The following is a 17,165-nucleotide window of genomic DNA, read 5'->3' as shown; positions in this document are numbered from 1 at the left end:
ACAGCATAGCACTGTCACACATGGCTTCTCCACACTGTTCCTCTGCTCTTTGCTGCCTTCTGAGCTCTGCTTCTGTCAGGAATTATTTTCTATCTACATTTCTATCTTCATTAGCATTTATCTTTTGATAAGAAATCCTCTTGATTTTTGTTTGCCTGAAAAAAATGTCCTCTCCCCTTGTTTCATCTTCATTTTAAGCATGTTTTCACTGAGTATAGAAGGATGTATGGCTCAGTGGCTGCCATTGCCCTGTATGGGTCTTAGAGAAGCAGCTGCCTTCCCAGGAGTGAATTGCTGTTTGCTGTGTCATCTACATTTAACTGTAAATCTTCAATATTATTTACCTAATGGCCAGGAAGTTTTACATAGTCATCTGTTTTCTCTTCAGACCGACTCCAATATCCAGGAGTTCTTTCTGGGCATAGATGGTCTGTGTAAGAAGTACTCCCAGGAGACCTCTCAGGTGAGTTATGATCTTGCACTTGGCTTGGTGATGCCCAGAGCATATTGTCTCAGGGACCCTATGTCTCTTGCTGATGTTGGGTATGAAAATATTTTCTTCCTTCTCTGGGATTTTTGTCCTTCCAAGTAGTAAAGTATTTGCAATGCAAAAGTTTTCAGTGTTTACCTCATCTGGCTGATATTTTGTTATTTGTGCTTTGGTATGACATTGAGACACCTGTGGGCTCAGCTCAGCTCAACTATGGGCTCCTTTGGGTAAAATGCCACATAGGTACTCAGTTATGTTCATGAGTATCTTCAGCAGAAAGGCCAGCTCCTCCTGGGTCATGCTGCCTGAGTTCAGGGCACTGGGTTTCTTCTTGAAGCTATCCTTTGTGGATGGTCACCCAGGGCCACACATCTCTGCTTTATCCTATTTTTATGATGGTATGTACATCCATGGATTCTTCCCCTGCTTCTTGTGAGATCTGCCTGTACACCTGTTTCTTTTTTCCCTTCTCCCCACTGGTACACATGCCCCTGGTACCACCTGTGGTCATGGTACTCTCATTTGACCTAAGCTCCTTGCATCATGTATATGTGTCCCCCTATACTGAGCCCCAGGTTCCATGCCATTTGCCTTACTTCCTTGGATGCCACTGGACAGCCTGTAGTACATTGGCTTTCAGGGGGAGTTTCTCAGGAAAGGGGTCTTCCCTTGACCCTCAGCCTGTGTTTCTTGTTCTGTCTCTTAGCTGTGCTTCTTATCCTATTGGCTACTTCCTACTTGCCTTAAGGGAAAGAAGGTAAGTTCAGGACAGCCAGAAATTGCCTCAGGTAGGGCAGGAGCTGATGGAGAGCTTGATTCTACCCCAACAACCCCAGATATGTCCCTCCCAGCTTTTGATCCCCACAGTTAGGCTGTAGCCAGCCAGGCCTTCACCACCTCTTCGCCTTCTCTGGGAGGCTGTTCTCCATAGCAAGACCTGAACTGTCCATAATACCAGGGCTGTTCCAGCATGATTCCCATCTCAGATAACATTCTCTAGGGAAGCACCAAAAGCTGGGTACATGGAAGCACAGGGAAGATAGAGAGATCCCAGATCACAGGGCAGCATAGCATGCACACCTGCACCAGGACACACCGACCTGCTCTGCCTACAAGACCCACATTCAGGCCAAGGACTCTTTCTAACCAGAAGTTACCTGAGTACAAAATGTGAAGGTTCTCACAAATATTGGAGCCACATACATGGTTCCCAATGCAGCCTCCACAGGGGCCAGGGCCTCTCAGAAGAGAAGATAATGCCCCTGTCTCTTGCACCCACTCAGCTTCACTCTGTTCCTATGCCTCTCAAGCTTCAAGAAAGATGGTGGAGGCCACTGGCTCCAGCCTGTAACAGTACAGGCTCTTCCCAGTGACCTTGCTCCCTGCCTTCTTGTCAGGCTGCTTTGTAGGTATTCTGAGGCAGCATTTGCATCTTCATCTCATGGTTATAGCTGGAAGTTTTCAGAGAATATGTGACCTCTGACAGCACAGTTTGTTATTTGTGCTAACATAAAAGGGCTTCTTGTTTGTTTTAAATGAGCTTATAAATATATTAAGTTTCTATCAGTCTCATTTTCTGATAAATATTGACAGATAAAACCCATGTGAACCAAGTTCTTTAGAGTGACTAAAGAGTGTAAAGGTGGGAGGTAACATGCAGTTCAGGGCTTATCCAGTAAATACAGGTACCATGTTTGTCCCTAGCACTGGAAAGAAATAGTGGGTAAGGCAGGAAACTTAAGAGAGGACATGCAAAGCTGGACTGAGACCAGCACAACTGGCTCAGGCCCAGCCCCCTAAATAGTGTCAGAATACCTCAGCCAGGACCTTCCTAGCCTTTATAGCAACTGGACTCTCATTTCTTAACTACCTCCCTAAGATCCCTTCTAGTCTGTACATCCTCTGCCTAAAGAAGTACTGGCCTTCACTGAGTTAGTAGGCCCAGACCTGATCACAGAGAAAGCAGGTACATACTCAACATGCTCAAGCTCCATCTGCTTTTCCTTGGTGCTGAGTAAAGTGAGGAGGACTGTGTTCAGACACACTGCAGTACCACTTATGCCTACGCCATTCCCAGACCTTCTGGCCCCATTGAAGGAAACGGCTCCACTGGCCTGCCTATCCCATGGCTGTTGCACTGTCATTCTCTCTTTGGTTTGTGTCTATGGACAAAGGACCCTTCATTAGGGAATGTGGATGGTGCATTGTGGGATTAGCCATCACTTATGGGTAAGAGGCAATGTCTCTGTACATATTGTCCCAACTTAAAAGACTCACAGTTCCTTTAAAAACAATTTTTTTTTGGAGGCTAGGCATGGTGGCGCATGCCTTTAATCCTAGCACTCAGGAGGCAGAGGTAGGAGGATCGCCATGAGTTTGAGGACAGCCTGAGACTACATAGTGAAACCCTACCTCCAAAAACCAAAAAGAGAGAGGGGGGGAGGGAGACAGGGTCTCATTATGTAGCCCAGGCTAGCATGGAACTCACTATATAGCCCAGGTTAGGTTCAAATTTGTGATCCTCCTGACTTAGTCTCCCAAATGCTGGGGTACAGTTGTGTGTCACCATACCCAGGTTTCCCATTTTATTTTGTTTTGCTAATAAAATCTCTTCAAGGTAGCAGCCAGCATCTCTAGTCCCTGGAGCCCAGCACTATGCTGTAGTACAGATCAGAAAAATTCATGGACAGTTTGAGAGTATAGAGCCAGACAAGACCAGGGGACTGGAGACCCAGTGACACAAACTCGTGGAGTGTGTTCTACCCACCTTACTCCACAAGACTAGTCCCACCTACAGGTCAGGCTTTGCCCATCCCTGTGACAAGCATTCTGGGATTTAGGGCCTCCTTCCCTAAGGCTCCATCCTGGCTGCAGCTCTGCCTCTTCTGCCAGATCAACATCTGCTGGGACAGAACAGGGTCAGCCACAGAGGTCCACTTGCTGCCTAAGGTCCTTCTCTAAAAAATACCCTGCCAGGACAAAAGTAACTTTTCCCTGTCGACAGGCCTTGCCAAAGTCCAGTGTCTACCACATCAGGAGTCCACACCCTGAATGGTACTGCAGAAATGTGGGTGAGTGTGACAATTCTCCAAGTTTACCTCCTGTGAGAGAGTAGCTTAGCACATGAAATTACCTCTTGCCACTATTGCAAGCCATACTGAGAAGAAAAAAAAAAGAACAAGAGACTGGTAGCCAGCAGACTTGTAGTTGCTAAAGGCAGAAGGGGCATCAGTCTGCTGCCAGAACTCTTGTGAGCTCTACCTGACCCTCAGGTAGGATCCAGAACATGGATGGCACTGTTTGGCCTTCCCTACACAAGTCTGAGTGAAAAAGGAAAGGAGAAAAGAGGAGAGGGGAGGGAAAAGAAAGAAAAGAAAAAAAGGTGAATCCTCCAGTCACAGCTTTGCTCTGTTCAGACATGACACCATCAGGTATATAGTCAGGGCTGGTGGATCTGTTACAAAGTACCTCCCATGTGTGTCAAGAGTCAGACAGAGCAGCACCTGCAGGCAGGGAGAGTGTTCACAACATAGCCTTTGGAGCTAGGCTTTGAAGGGCAAGGGCTACTGGCTTAGCAAAAGTGTTCTGGGCTGGGCGTGGTGGCGTATGCCTTTAATCCCAGCACTCGGGAGGCAGAGATAGGATTTCCATGGGTTCAAGGCCACCCTGAAACTACATAGTGAATTCCAGGTCAGCCTGAACTAGAGTGAAACCCTACCTTGAAAAGCCAAAAATAAATAAATAAGTGTTCCAGGATATGGCCTATGACTCCAGCAAAGATTCTTGCAGGGTGACCTGAAGAGTCTACACTACTTTGTGTGGGCAGCACCCAGGCTGTTGTCCCTGCCTTGCCTCAAAAGGCCAAGGGTTCTCTTTGAGACCCTTCCCAAGACCTAAGCCACATAGAAAATGCAGAATCAGGCTGGAGAGATGGCTTAGCAGTTAAGGCATTTGCCTAGGGACCCTGGTTCATTCTCCAGGTCCCACATAAACCAGATGTACATGGTGACGTATGTGTCTGGAGTTTGTTTTTAGTGGCTAGAGGCCCTGGTGTGCCCAATCTCACTCTCCCCCCTCCCCAATAAATAAATTAAAAGAAAAGAAAAGAAAGAAAATGCAGAATCAAAGTTCAGGGGCCAGAGGAAGATGCCATCCCTACTGACCTGAAGACTGGTGCCCAACACAGCCCCATCTCTGGGGTAGCCTCTCATAGTGGATGGGACATAGGCTCTGTAGTGGGTTGTTCTTTTCCGCAACAGAACTGTCTCCCCCTCTCTGTACTGAGTCTAGCTGTGGAGTGAATACAGGATGCCCTCCTGTCTGAACTGTTACACAGAAGGATAAAGGGAGCCTTAATATACATTACTGTTACCTATAGTCAACCTATATCTGTGGGTCTGGCACTGAGTGGTGGCAAAACTAGGTGAAGCAGTGACAGATTAATATTTCAACTGAGTTGATGACACCATAGTCTCAAACTCAGCTTTCTTCCTTTGAGTCTCAGACCACTGCTCACTCACACTGGTATTCTCAGAAGCCCAGTTCAAACTATGCATAGCATATGTGGGGGTTCCTGTGAATTGGAAGGCCAGCGATGGTGCTGCTTTCAGGCTCTGGAAGTCCATACAAGGATGCCAGGTACTTGGTATTTGCCCACTCTTTGTGCTGGACTTTTTTGTTTCAGCTCTTTCTACCTCCTCAAAGCCATTCTAGTTCATGCATTAGATTCACTAGTTGGGCAAGAGGTGTCCCTCAGGCCAAAGTGATAGCACAATGCAATTTACCCAGCAAGGAGATGTGTCCTGTCCAGAGTGAGTGCACCATTTGGGGAAACTTGGATCAGAGACAGAGTAACGATGTTTAGATTTCATGTTGGACAGACCTGCCTGCATTAGCATTTGACAGCCTACCAGCATTCCCTCCCTCCTAGAATACCTAGACTGCATATCTGGGCATCAGCCTGGCCAGATACTGACCACTGGCAGATCCACCCTGGGTTTGCTCTCATGGGAGGAGACTTTGGTCTACTGGGGAAGTTCTACTGGGGAAGTCCATGTAAAACAGAAACAGAGCATGCAGGGAGGGAATTACCATGGGATATTTTTTTATAATCATGGAAAATGTTAATAAAAATGTAAAAATTAAAAAAAAAAAAACCAGAGGCAGGGCCTCTGCGGAAGGCTCGTGCCCAGTTAGTCGTGCAGAAGCACCTGAGGCGGTCCTGGAAGGGGCCTCGGCGGCGCTCCGGACGACCCAAAGCCAGACCGAGAGGAGAGGTCTCCTCGGCAGGTACGCGTGGTCGGGACAGCTGCCGCTGGTCGCCTCTGAGTCAGGACGAGTCCGGTTAGTGTCCCTGCGCGGAGTTCTCTCTCTCATCTTGCTCGGCTGCGGGAAATCAGGCTGAAGCGACTGAGTCCATGATGGAGGGGAGTGCAGGGAAAATGATTTTTTTTTTTGATCCTGTTGCTCTGAAAATATGGCTCCAATTGCCGGGCGTGGTGGTGCACGCCTTTAATCCCAGCGCTCGGGAGGCCGAGGTAGGAGGGTCGTTTTGAGTTCGAGGTCAACCTGGGCTAGAGTAAAACCCTACCTCGAAAAACAACAAAAAGAGGCTCCAGTCCTTTATTTTGGGCATTGAAAACTTTAGAAACTGTTCCTTTGGAGAGGAAAAAGAGAGAAAAGGAACAGTTCCATAAACTCTTCATTGGTGGCTTAAGCTTTGAAGCCACTGAAGAAAGTTTGAGAAACTACTACGAGCAATGGGGAAAGCTCACAGACTGGGTGGTAATGAGGGATCCTGCAAGCAAAAGGTCAAGAGGATTTGGTTTTGTAACGTTCTTGTCCATGGCTGAGGTAGATGCTGCCATGGCTGCAAGGCCTCATTCGATTGATGGGAGAGAGTAGTTGAGCCAAAACACGTGGTAGCCAGAGAGGAGTCTGGAAAACCTGGAGCCCATGTGACTGTGAAGAAGCTATTTGTTGGCGGAATTAAAGAAGACACCGAGGAGCATCACCTTAGAGATTACTTTGAAGAATATGGGAAAATTTATACTATTGAAATAATTACTGATAGGCAATCGGGAAAGAAAAGAGGCTTTGGCTTTGTTACCTTTGATGACCATGATCCTGTGGATAAAATTGTATTGCAAAAATACCACACCATTAATGGTCATAATGCAGAAGTAAGAAAAGCACTGTCAAGACAAGAAATGCAGGAAGTCCAGAGTTTTAGGAGTGGAAGAGGAGGGAACTTTGGTTTTGGAGATTCCTGTGGTAGTGGTGGAAATTTTGGACCAGGACCAGGAAGTAACTTTAGGGGAGGATCTGATGGATATGGAAGTGGACGTGAATTTGGGGACGGCTACAATGGATATGGAGGCGGACCTGGAGGAAATTATGGAAGTGGAAATTACAATGATTTTGGAAATTATAACCAGCAACCTTCTAACTATGGTCCAGTGAAGAGTGGAAACTTTGGTGGTAGCAGGAACATGGGGGACCATATGGTGGAGGAAACTATGGTCCAGGAGGCAGTGGAGGAAGTGGGGGTTATGGCGGGAGGAGCCGATACTGAGCTTCTTCCTACTTGCCATGGGCTTCACTGTATAAACAGGAGAGGATGAGAGCCGAGAGGTAACAGAACAGCTTCAGGTTATCGAAATAACAATGTTAAAGAAACTCTTATCTCGGTCATGCATAAATATGCAGTAATATGACAGAAGACACCAGAACAGATGCAGAGAGCCGTTTTGTGAATGGATTGGATTATTTAATAACATTACCTTACTGTGGAGGAAGGATTGTAAAAAAACGCCTTTGAGACAGTTTCTTAGCTTTTTAATTGTTGTTTCTTTCTAGTGGTCTTTGTAAGAGTGTAGAAGCATTCCTTCTTTGATAATGTTAAATTTGTAAGTTTCAGGTGACATGTGAAACCTTTTTTAAGATTTTTCTCAAAGTTTTGAAAAGCTATTAGCCAGGATCATGGTGTAATAAGGCATAACATTTTTCCTTTAAAATTTTTAAGTGCGTGTGTAGAGTTAAGAAGCTGTTGTACATTTATGATTTAATAAAATAATTCTAAAGAAAAAAAAAAACAGAGCATGCATAAAGTTTCTTTCAGCCTTTTGCTTCCACAAGAGACATGCCATGTTCCTATGCTCTCAGCAGCTCCTCAGATTGTGTTGTTTCCTCAGATTTCAGAATTTCAAGAAAAACACAGGAGAAGATTGGTGGCCTTCTATAGAGAAAAGGTAAATGGACCTGATCGGCTGGTCCTTAATTTGGATTGTAATTTCAGTGTCAGAGTTTTAGCAACTCCTGGCTTCTGAAGGAATGAACTGGCAGATGTGAAATTTGTTTTCCTTTGCATTTAGTTGGGGGACATGATTATTTCTCCTCCTGACCATCAAGTTGTTTGCCTGCCATCTGCCAAGGAGCCTTTGTGCTCTGGGTATCCCACATTGGCTATCTACTCTGTCCACCAGGGCATTAAGACTCAAGACTGATACCAAGGCCTCAGGAGCATGAAAGCAGAACAGAGGAACTCTGATCATCCTTCTTGAGTTTTTTGTTTGGTTGGTTTGTTCTGGGTTTTGGCATTTCAAAGTAGGTTTTGTTCTTGCCCAGGCTGACCTGGCCTCAAACTCACAGCTGAGTGCTGGAATTAAAGGCATGTACCACCATACCTAGCCCTCCTCTTGTTTGTTTGTTTGTTTTTTTTAATTTTATTTTTTATTTATTTGAATGTGGGTGCATGGGTGGCTGCATTGGTGTCTCTTGCCACTTCAAATGAATGCCAGACACCTACACCACTTTTTGCATCCAGCTTCACATAGATGGCTTGGGAATTGTGCCCAGGTTGTCAGGCTTTTCAAGCAACCACCTTTAACCATCTAATCCATCTTCCAAGTCCCCCTTCTTAGTTTTTTAACAAAAGTCCTTTTTGAAAATAACTATTTTTTAAAAATATTTTTTATTTATTCATTTATTTGACAGAGAAAGAGGTAGAGAGAGAGAAAGAATGGGTGTTCCAGGGTCTCCAGCCACAGTAAATGAACCCCAGACGTGCATGCCCCTTTGTGCATCTGGCTAATGTGGGTCCTGGGGAATTGAACCCGGGTCCTTTGGCTTTACAGACAAATACCTTAACTGCTAAGCCATCTCTCCAGTCCCCCCAAAAAACAATTCTTGGAGCTGGGTGTGATGGCACATGCATTTAATCTCAGGACTTGGGAGATCGGTAGGAGGAGCACCATGAGTCGAGGCCACCCTGAGACTACATAGTGAGTTCCAGGTCAGCCTGGCCTAAAGTGAGACCCTACCTTGGAAAAACAAATTAAATTAATAAATAATAAATAACTATTGGGGCTGTAGAGATGGCTTAGTGGGTAAGGCACTTGCCTGCAAAGCCTAAGGACCTAGGCTCAATTGCCCAGTACCCATGTAAGTCACATGCAGAAGGTGGTGCATGCATCTGGAGTTCATTTGCAATGACTAGAGGCCCTGGTGTGCCCATTCTCTCTCTCTCTCAAATAAATAAAATATTAAAAAAGAATTCTAAACCAGGTATGGTGGTTCATGCCTTTCATCTTAGCACTTGGGAGGCAGAGGTAGGATTGCCATGAGTTTGAGGCCAGCCATAGTTAATTCAAGGTCAGCATGGGCTAGAGCAAGACCCTACCTTGAAAAAAAAGAACAACAACAACAAAAAAAATTATAAGTATTACAGATTCAATGAAATAAGGAGCCTGGTTTTAAAGCCACAGAGTTACACAAGCCTTCAAGGATTCCCTGGCTCACTGTCCCTCTCTGCACAGATGTGATAGGCATGTAGGACCCTCAGTTTCTATGTACAGTCTGCTAGCCTGCCCCACCCTGGTCAGCCCCATCTCCCTGGAAACTCCCTAGAATCTAGCCTGAAGGCTACTTATCTCCAGCCAAGTGTTGCTTATACCTTCTTAAACATCCCAGAAAACCAGAGGTCTTACAGACACCACGAAAGGATTAGAGACCTGAGGTCTTGTAGGTGTCTGGTGGCACAGCCGGGTCCAGTCCCTGAAATGTAGTAGACTGCATTTTGAAATCCCCTGTGTGTTTAAGCAGGTGTATCTCAGACTTGACATCAAAGTCCCTAAGGAGCACTTGGCAGAGATGACGTTCTCTGGGCTTCTGTCAACTATCTCAACCCCTCTGACTTGTGGAAGCTGAACTGAATATTTGCTTCAGAGCTCAGCCTGACTCAGCTCTGACAGATGGGCCTGATGAGCCAGGTTTGCTGCAATGTGGGATTGGAGAAATTTACACAGCCCAAGTATTTTTTTAAGCTGCTTCTTGGCATAGCCTATAATAGAGTCATTTTGTGTTCAGATTTCTCAGTTGGAAGACTCTCTCAGGAAGTCAGCGCTACAAATTGAGCGGCTGCAAAGGTAAGGGCCTCTCATGGAAATAGTCAGCAGACTATATCCCTCTAAAATACACAAAGGTTACAAACCTTAGAGCAGAAAAGAATGCACTTTTGTTCACTGTTAAAGCAAAAAAAAAAAAAATGTAAAACAAAAAGAACATAGAAAAAAGTGGTAATTGGTGAAGGATTCCCCTGGATGTTCTCCAGTGATTCCTGAGGCATTGGGAGGGGACATAGAAGGGCAGTGATCATAAGGCAAGTGGTGACTGCAGCCAGGGACAGCAGGATCCTGTTTGTGGGACATGGCAGCCATAAAGAGGGTGAGCCTGTGCTCCTCACAGTACTGCAATTGACTAAGCCATTGTAATAGTAACTCTTCTCATTGTTGTAACATAATGCCTGACGCAAGCAACTTCAGAGGGAAAAAGGAGTTATTTTAGCTCCCATTTGGAGGGTACAGCCCATTATGGCATGGGAGGCATGGCAACAGGAGCACGAAGCATCTTCTCGCCTTGTAACCACAGCAGGAATCAGAAAATGATGGATGCTGGGATTCAGCTCACTTCCTTCTTTTTTATTCAGTCCAGAACCCCAGCCCATGGAATGATAGTGTCCACATGAATTAACCTAATGTGGGGTGGGTCTTCATTTAACTCAGACATGCCCAGAAGTTTGTCTCTTAGGTGATTCTAAATCCTGTCAAATTAACAATCAACATTAACCATCACAACTATTCATTAGAGGGAAAAATTCCAAGATGCTAGAACTAGTCAAAAATGGTGACCAAAAACATTATCTTTCACTATCTGGAAAACAGCCATTTAAAATTCTCATTTCTTGTCCATTTTAGTCAGTGCCTTCCCCATATTGCAGCTATTTGAAAGCTATTTGTTTGCACTTGATGTTCCTGGAACATGGCAACCATAATACACAAAATTAGCCAACAGCAATACATAGACAGTGTGCATGCTGTGTTCAGTGATGTCCTTATTTTTTGAGTTAGGGTGCAGTTTCCTACTAAGATTTTATATGTGGAATTGTCACATATTAGTTTGAAGATCAAGCTATTGATAGCCCTCTTGGAACTACTACCTTCACTTGTAGCATGAGTATGTAGCTGCCTACTGGCATGTCTCCTATCTAAGTAGCTAAAGGTGGCATGACTGTATTGGGCTTGGTGTGCTTGAGGCATCATTCGGGACTTCAGCAGTTTGTACAAGTTAGATACACCAGGCATTTGTCCTCAGGGAGCTTCTATTTGAGGGAGGGTAGAAAATGAACTTACATGTCTGGCAGGGACATAAGCTGTTAGGATGAATTGTAGTGGGTGAGGGCTGGAGGAGGATGTGAATGCTGTGGCTTTGGGAGTGACCTTAGAGAAGAAGCCCAAGTCACAGTTTTTCCATACTTGCCTATTCTTAGCTTGGTTGGCCCCAGACTGGACTTGCTGAAGGCACAGACTGTCTTTCAACTTTCTAGTCTAGCGGTACCTCATTTGCATTGTTTGGGCACCTCCTGTGAGTCTGTGTAAATAGATATGCTTTGCCCACATTCACACGCTCGCCCCAGTATATCTACCAGGCCAAGTACACAGGGAAGCCTGGGGTGCAGCAGCCTACTGTGATGGGAACTCATAGCATGCAGCAGGCCTGAGATGGCATGCTGACATCAGACATCAGGCAATGCTTCTGCCCTCTGTCACACAGACCCAGGGCTTTTCTGAGCAAAGCAAAACAAAAAAGACATATCTACTCATTCCCATTTCTTCTGCTGACCTTCTAAATTTTATGTATTAGCAGTTCTTGCTGTCATATCTGAATTTCACCTATATTTAACACTTGCCTGCCAAAGACCACTTGTAATAGCTGCAGCAACAAGAGTCAGTTATGTACATGGTACCTAGTAGTATTGACTTCACCTTGCTTTCAGGTTGGAAAGGATTGAGGCAATGGACTGGCAGAACATGTGGAGATCTATTAGATTCAGATGACATGTGCTTCTCAAACCTTCTAGAATACTTAGCTGCTTCAGAGTTGTGGGTTTTTTTAATGCTTTCAATTGAAATAAATTAGTGGTAAATAAATTTTGTTGCTTAATTCAATACCTTTTCTCCATCTGTTTAGTACAAGACCATCACAACAACCAGCTTTGAACACAATAAAAAATTCAGTTTCAAGTAAGTAAAGTCTTAACAGAAAGTAAAACACAAAGAAAGCTGTCTATTACTGTATCACATGAAATATGCATGAATGTAAAGATTGTTTTTGTCATCAATCTTTTAGCAAAGCCAAATGGATATCTGCTTCTGCCACCCAACTCTGACAGGTATGTGGCTGACATAAGAGTGTGAAAATTAAGTGACCCACATCCTTCCTGGGTACATGTCTGCATGTCTCTTCCCATCTCAGTCTCTATTCAAGTCCCCAAAACTCATTAACCCAGAACCTGGGCATTTTGCTGGATGTCCAGCTACTTTAAGACTTAATGTACATTTGTGTGACATGTAAATCCCAGAGTCAGGACTGTGGCCTGGCCAATAAGGGCACTCCCTGCCTATAACAATGGCAGAAAATTGAAGAGGATCATGTGTCCCAGTGTCTTTGACCCTCCAGCTACATTGGGATTGTGAAGCCAGAGCAACTGTCACCCTTGCTTTGCCTAGAAAGGAATAGGGCTGGTTGTGAGTATTCACGGTATTGTCCTTGCACCTGATGGACCACTTAATGCCAACTTGTCTGACTCAAAACCATAGATCCCTCATTTGGAAAACATTTTAATGCTTTCTATGCCCTGTGGTCTTTGTCTGAGAAGTAGTGATGGGGACCTCCTGCAAGTTCTTAGTGCAATGGAGAGGCTGAGCACTGAGCAGCCAGTACAGTACACAGGCAGTGACTAGCTGTGACTTACCATGCCCTGACAGTCCCGTGAAAGAACTCAGCCATTTATTCCCAGTGTCCAAACTGGTACTTTTAAATTATAGAAAAATTTGAAGCTCAGTTAATGTGTTTTACCTTTTAACAGAGTGGATGCAATGGAAGTTGACCTGACTCCTCCCACAAGAAAAGTAAGTACTGGGCTGCTATGTTGCTCAAGCCTCTAGCCAAGCTCTTGGCTGTGTGCTGACGTCAGGGTGAATGGGTGGGTTGGAGTTCTAAATAAGGTCTTGAAAGACCCTATAAGGAGCAAGAACATTCCTTTCTGCCCTCACATCTGGGTCTTTGGTTATGGGGAAGGCAACAGAAATAGCAGTGGTCAGTGGCCCTGTACTTCACCGGCTCTTACCCATAATCTCAAGACGGGACAGAAAGCACTGCATGTGCTAAACTAAATTCTTTCAGCTCAGGAAGAAAAATGGGTCAGAAATTTGAGGACTGAAAAACAAAAAAAGACAACTACAAATTGGAAAGAAATGAAAATAAAGGGTGCACAGCCAAAACTCAGGAAGGTACCATATAGGCTGCTCAACTTCCCAGTTCATGCAGGGCTGTGTCTTCTGCGTGCCATATCATCCAGGCACCCAGCCTTCAGAGAAGAGATGGAGAAGACTGTTCCACAGGGTTGGGGCAGTACTGGGTGGGCTGTAACTGGCCAGATGGAGCAAAGGAAGGAGGCTGGGTACACTCTGATGGTACCAAGTATGTTTCTTTGGCATACATTCATTAATGCATCCAAAGTCAAGAATCCTTCATAGTTCTGCCTTACCAGTAAGTTCTGTTCTGAATGTCCTGTAGACATGAACTGTCCTCCAAGTAGCCCTCCAAGGTAGAAACCACCATGTTGACTTGTTAGTCAAAGTCATGTTTACTTCCAAGGGAATCACCTGAACCCACTTATGAAGGAATCTGGGTTCCAGAGTAAGAAAGTTGGACTTTTATTTAGGAGGAGAGGAAGAGCTATCACAGTACTGGAGAAAAGATATCCTTGGTGATTGTCACAAGCTGCCCCTTCCTGCCAAGCTTACCTCCTGTCCATGCCTGCATCCTCCAGGGCACACTCACTCTGCCCTGGTCACCACCAGCTTTGGGAATTCTCAAAGCTTGTAGATCCCTGCCATGTGTCTTGACTCTTTGGAGGCTAGTCACCTGCTCCCATGTGTGCTTGGTCCACCTAAGGTCTTGTTTCAGGGATGGACATGTACTTGTGGTTTCTGGGTACCCTTAGCATGGTGAGGAAAGGTTCTTTTCTGCCAGGTTAAACATCAGGTTTTCCTTAGGGCCCAGGCAGTTATAGTAGGCTATATTTTAGGACAACAGGCTTACCTAACCTATACACCATTTTGCAGCTAAAAACCCAGAATACAGTAAGGTGCCAGAATGGGTATGGGAGAATGTTTTCTGAAAGGAGCCAGGTAGTAAACATTTTGGACTTTGCAGACCAGAGGGTCTGAGTTGCAGTTACTAAATCTCCTGTTGAGCCTAACAGTCATAGGCAATATGGACTATCCATGAGATGAAGAATGTGGCCACCCTCCAGTAAAGCTTTTAACAGGCTGTAGGCCATAGTTTGCCAATCCATGGTGCTACACCAGAAGGTAAAGATTCAAGGAAAATGCCTCAAACTAGCTTTCCACCTCCCCAAGCTCTTTGTGCATTTTGGATTAGATCTGCATTAGGGTTTCATCTGAGAGATTAGCTTTATAGCTGAATGCCCTCCCTAAAGAGGCAGAATAAGAGGTGCTCCCACAAAGCCCAAGCCTAAGAAGAGGTCCTGGGGAGATCTCCTGAATTGTCCACCTGGGCTTAGCTTTCACTCTTACTGGCTGACCCACAGAGAGGAGCATACATTGTTCTCAAGATGAACACCCACATGGATGGGGCTTTGGAGAGTAGGGAGTACTGGCTGGGATAAGGAATGAGACTTGGCCACTGTCTCTGCTCAAAGCTTTAGCCTTAAATGAGCATAGAGCTTTCTGCTGTGCACAGCTGGCCAATGCTGATAGACCATTCTATAAAGAAATCATGAACCAGGCGTGGTGGCTCATGCCTTTAATCCCAGCACTTGGGAGGCAGAGGTAGGAGGATTGCTGTGAGTTCGAGGCCACCCTGAGACTACAGAGTGAATTCCAGGTCAGCCTGGGCTAGACCTCAAATAAACCAAAAAAAAAAAGAAGAAAAGTAAAGAAATCATGGCACTCAGATATAAAGTGACTATCTCTCAGGTGCTAATCATTTAATGATAAGGGAAAGTAGTAATATATGAACACTAGTGCCAAGGAGACTGCAAAGAGCAAACACACAAGCACATATGGAAGCTACAGGCAGATACAGTTTTCTTCCCACATGTGTGGCAGAGCCCACTATGGTTTGTAGGCAAGAATCCTCCAGCCATAGGACGGCTCTGGTCTAGAGGGACTTTCATGTCTTTTCTGTACTCAGAAACATCCCGGACCTCATTGGAGTGTTTGTTTTGTTGCAAGAATTCCCCCCCACCCCCAACACTACCCCTAGCTAAGCTGTGCTTGGGGAAAGAATGCAGTGTATTTGCATGTTGAGAGCTAACATCTGGTGTGCTAGTTACAGCCAAGCAGGTATCAGGGAGAATTGCAATCGTGGGATAGATGTCCAGGACAGAGAGGGTTTGGGATGGCTCTCTGATAGCTTTTAGGAGAATTAGGGAGAACTTTAAAGAAGGTTTTGAAAAGTCTACTTCACCTCCTCTCTGCTACTTGTACTGAGTCAAAGGTCCAAAGGGCTTCTTCTCATGTTTCTCATAGACACCCAGCTTTCAGCAGGAAGGAAGGGCACACTGGCCACAATACAGACTTACGTGGAACTCCTTGCTGAGCTTCTTGATGTGATCTGGTCCTGCACTCTATTGGACTCATTGATCCAGTTGTCACAATGACACTTGCTGGTGCCTGGTTCTAGAGTGACCACTGAAGCCTGGTGCCAATTAATGCAGTGTCACTAGCTCTCAGACAGAATCAGAGGATGGAGTGCCATGTAGTATAATCTTAGTGCATCTTATTCCACAAATCCCCGACTGAGACAAAAGTCTAGCAGTAATAAATTGTTCAGTGGCACCTGAATAGTCCTTTCTAGGCCTATACCAACCTCTGCCATATTCCAAGCCCCACACTCCCTGCTAGCTCCCTCAGTGTGATCCATCATCCTGAACATTCTGGCCTCTTAAAATTCTTCTTGATTGAACTGTTACTTGGCTTTCTCTTGACAGGGTACTTGAAAACTGTTCATTTATTTATGTTTACAATACTAGGAGTTGAACTCAGGGGCTCCCACATACTAATCAAACAGTCCATCATGGAAACTACATCCTCAGTTCTTTTTAATTCATTTTGAGACAGGATCTTGCTAAGTTATCTAAGCTGGCCTTAAACTTTGGATTCTCTTGCCTCAACCTTCCTGCAGTGTGTGCTGTCAGGCCTGGTTTAGAAGCCTCTGCATAAGCTACATATGAATATACAGTTCACCTCATCTGAGTCCTAACTTTTCTCTAGAAAATTTCAAACAATGAGTTCATGTGATCTGCATGTACCCGGTGGTGATCTGTAGAATGCCTGGAGGTGAGGGCCATGAGCTAGAGGCACAGGATTGGGTGGGATCTGGAAAGGTTGTTGAGATGTGAGCAGCAGACCTGCCTGTGTGTTTCCAAGACCCATTGAAAAGGAGATGGCACAGTGATCATCAGGCACCTAGACACCTGCACTTAATTAGCAGTGGCCACAGAATGACAGCTGCATGGGGAAGGGAGAACTGACCAGCACTGGGACACATGGAACTTTCCAGGAGGTGAATGGAATGGAGTAGTGAATGGATTGCAGTTCAAGTGGGAGGTTACAGGTAGCATCAGTGAACTTCAGGAAGTGTCTAGAAGTAATGGGAGGAGAACACTTCTGGCAGCTGAGAAGAAGCATCCAGACCAGCCCTGTGAGGCAGGAACTGTCTGATGTGTTTTCATAGACAGAGGCCCTGGTGCAGGGAGAAAAACTCTCATTCCACCTTTCCATATTAAGAAGGAGACAGAGTGGACAATGAGACAGTGATCTTCAGGGCACTAGAGGCCATTTATGTCTCCATCCATGGCCTTTAGAGCTAGAGTGGAAGTGCCCATAAGTCCAAGGGGCTGTGTAGTGGTGTGCAGGGAAGGTAGGCACTGAGATCTCAGCAACACACACTGTTGGTCATGGAAGAGTCTAGGGCCCAAGAGGGGAGGTAAGAATCCTGGGGCAGAAAGGGCAGAAATACCAGCAGTGGGAGGGGAGCTGAACAGTGAGCCCAGAAGGGACTACTGAGGGAATACCCCCAGGTCACA

At 45.3% G+C, this 17,165-nt stretch overlaps 1 protein-coding gene and 1 pseudogene across 1 annotated transcript in view; both read left to right on the top strand.

Moving 5' to 3' along the window:
- Positions 1–17,165, top strand: part of Rnf212 (ring finger protein 212) — a 47,704-nt gene that overhangs the window by 16,999 nt on the left and 13,540 nt on the right. The window contains exons 3-8 of the mRNA XM_045161798.1: positions 389–463; positions 7,684–7,740; positions 9,857–9,915; positions 12,017–12,069; positions 12,176–12,218; positions 12,915–12,957. Of these exons, the coding sequence (XP_045017733.1) occupies positions 389–463; positions 7,684–7,740; positions 9,857–9,915; positions 12,017–12,069; positions 12,176–12,218; positions 12,915–12,957 (330 nt within the window). The remainder of the gene's footprint in view (positions 1–388; positions 464–7,683; positions 7,741–9,856; positions 9,916–12,016; positions 12,070–12,175; positions 12,219–12,914; positions 12,958–17,165) is intronic.
- On the top strand, positions 5,085–7,067 carry LOC105943850 (annotated as a pseudogene).

The sequence above is a fragment of the Jaculus jaculus genome, chromosome 11 (genome assembly GCF_020740685.1).
Source record: "Jaculus jaculus isolate mJacJac1 chromosome 11, mJacJac1.mat.Y.cur, whole genome shotgun sequence".
Taxonomy (NCBI): Eukaryota; Metazoa; Chordata; class Mammalia; order Rodentia; family Dipodidae; genus Jaculus; species Jaculus jaculus.
Note: the sequence above shows the minus strand (reverse complement) of the source record. Positions and strands in the feature narration are given on the sequence as shown.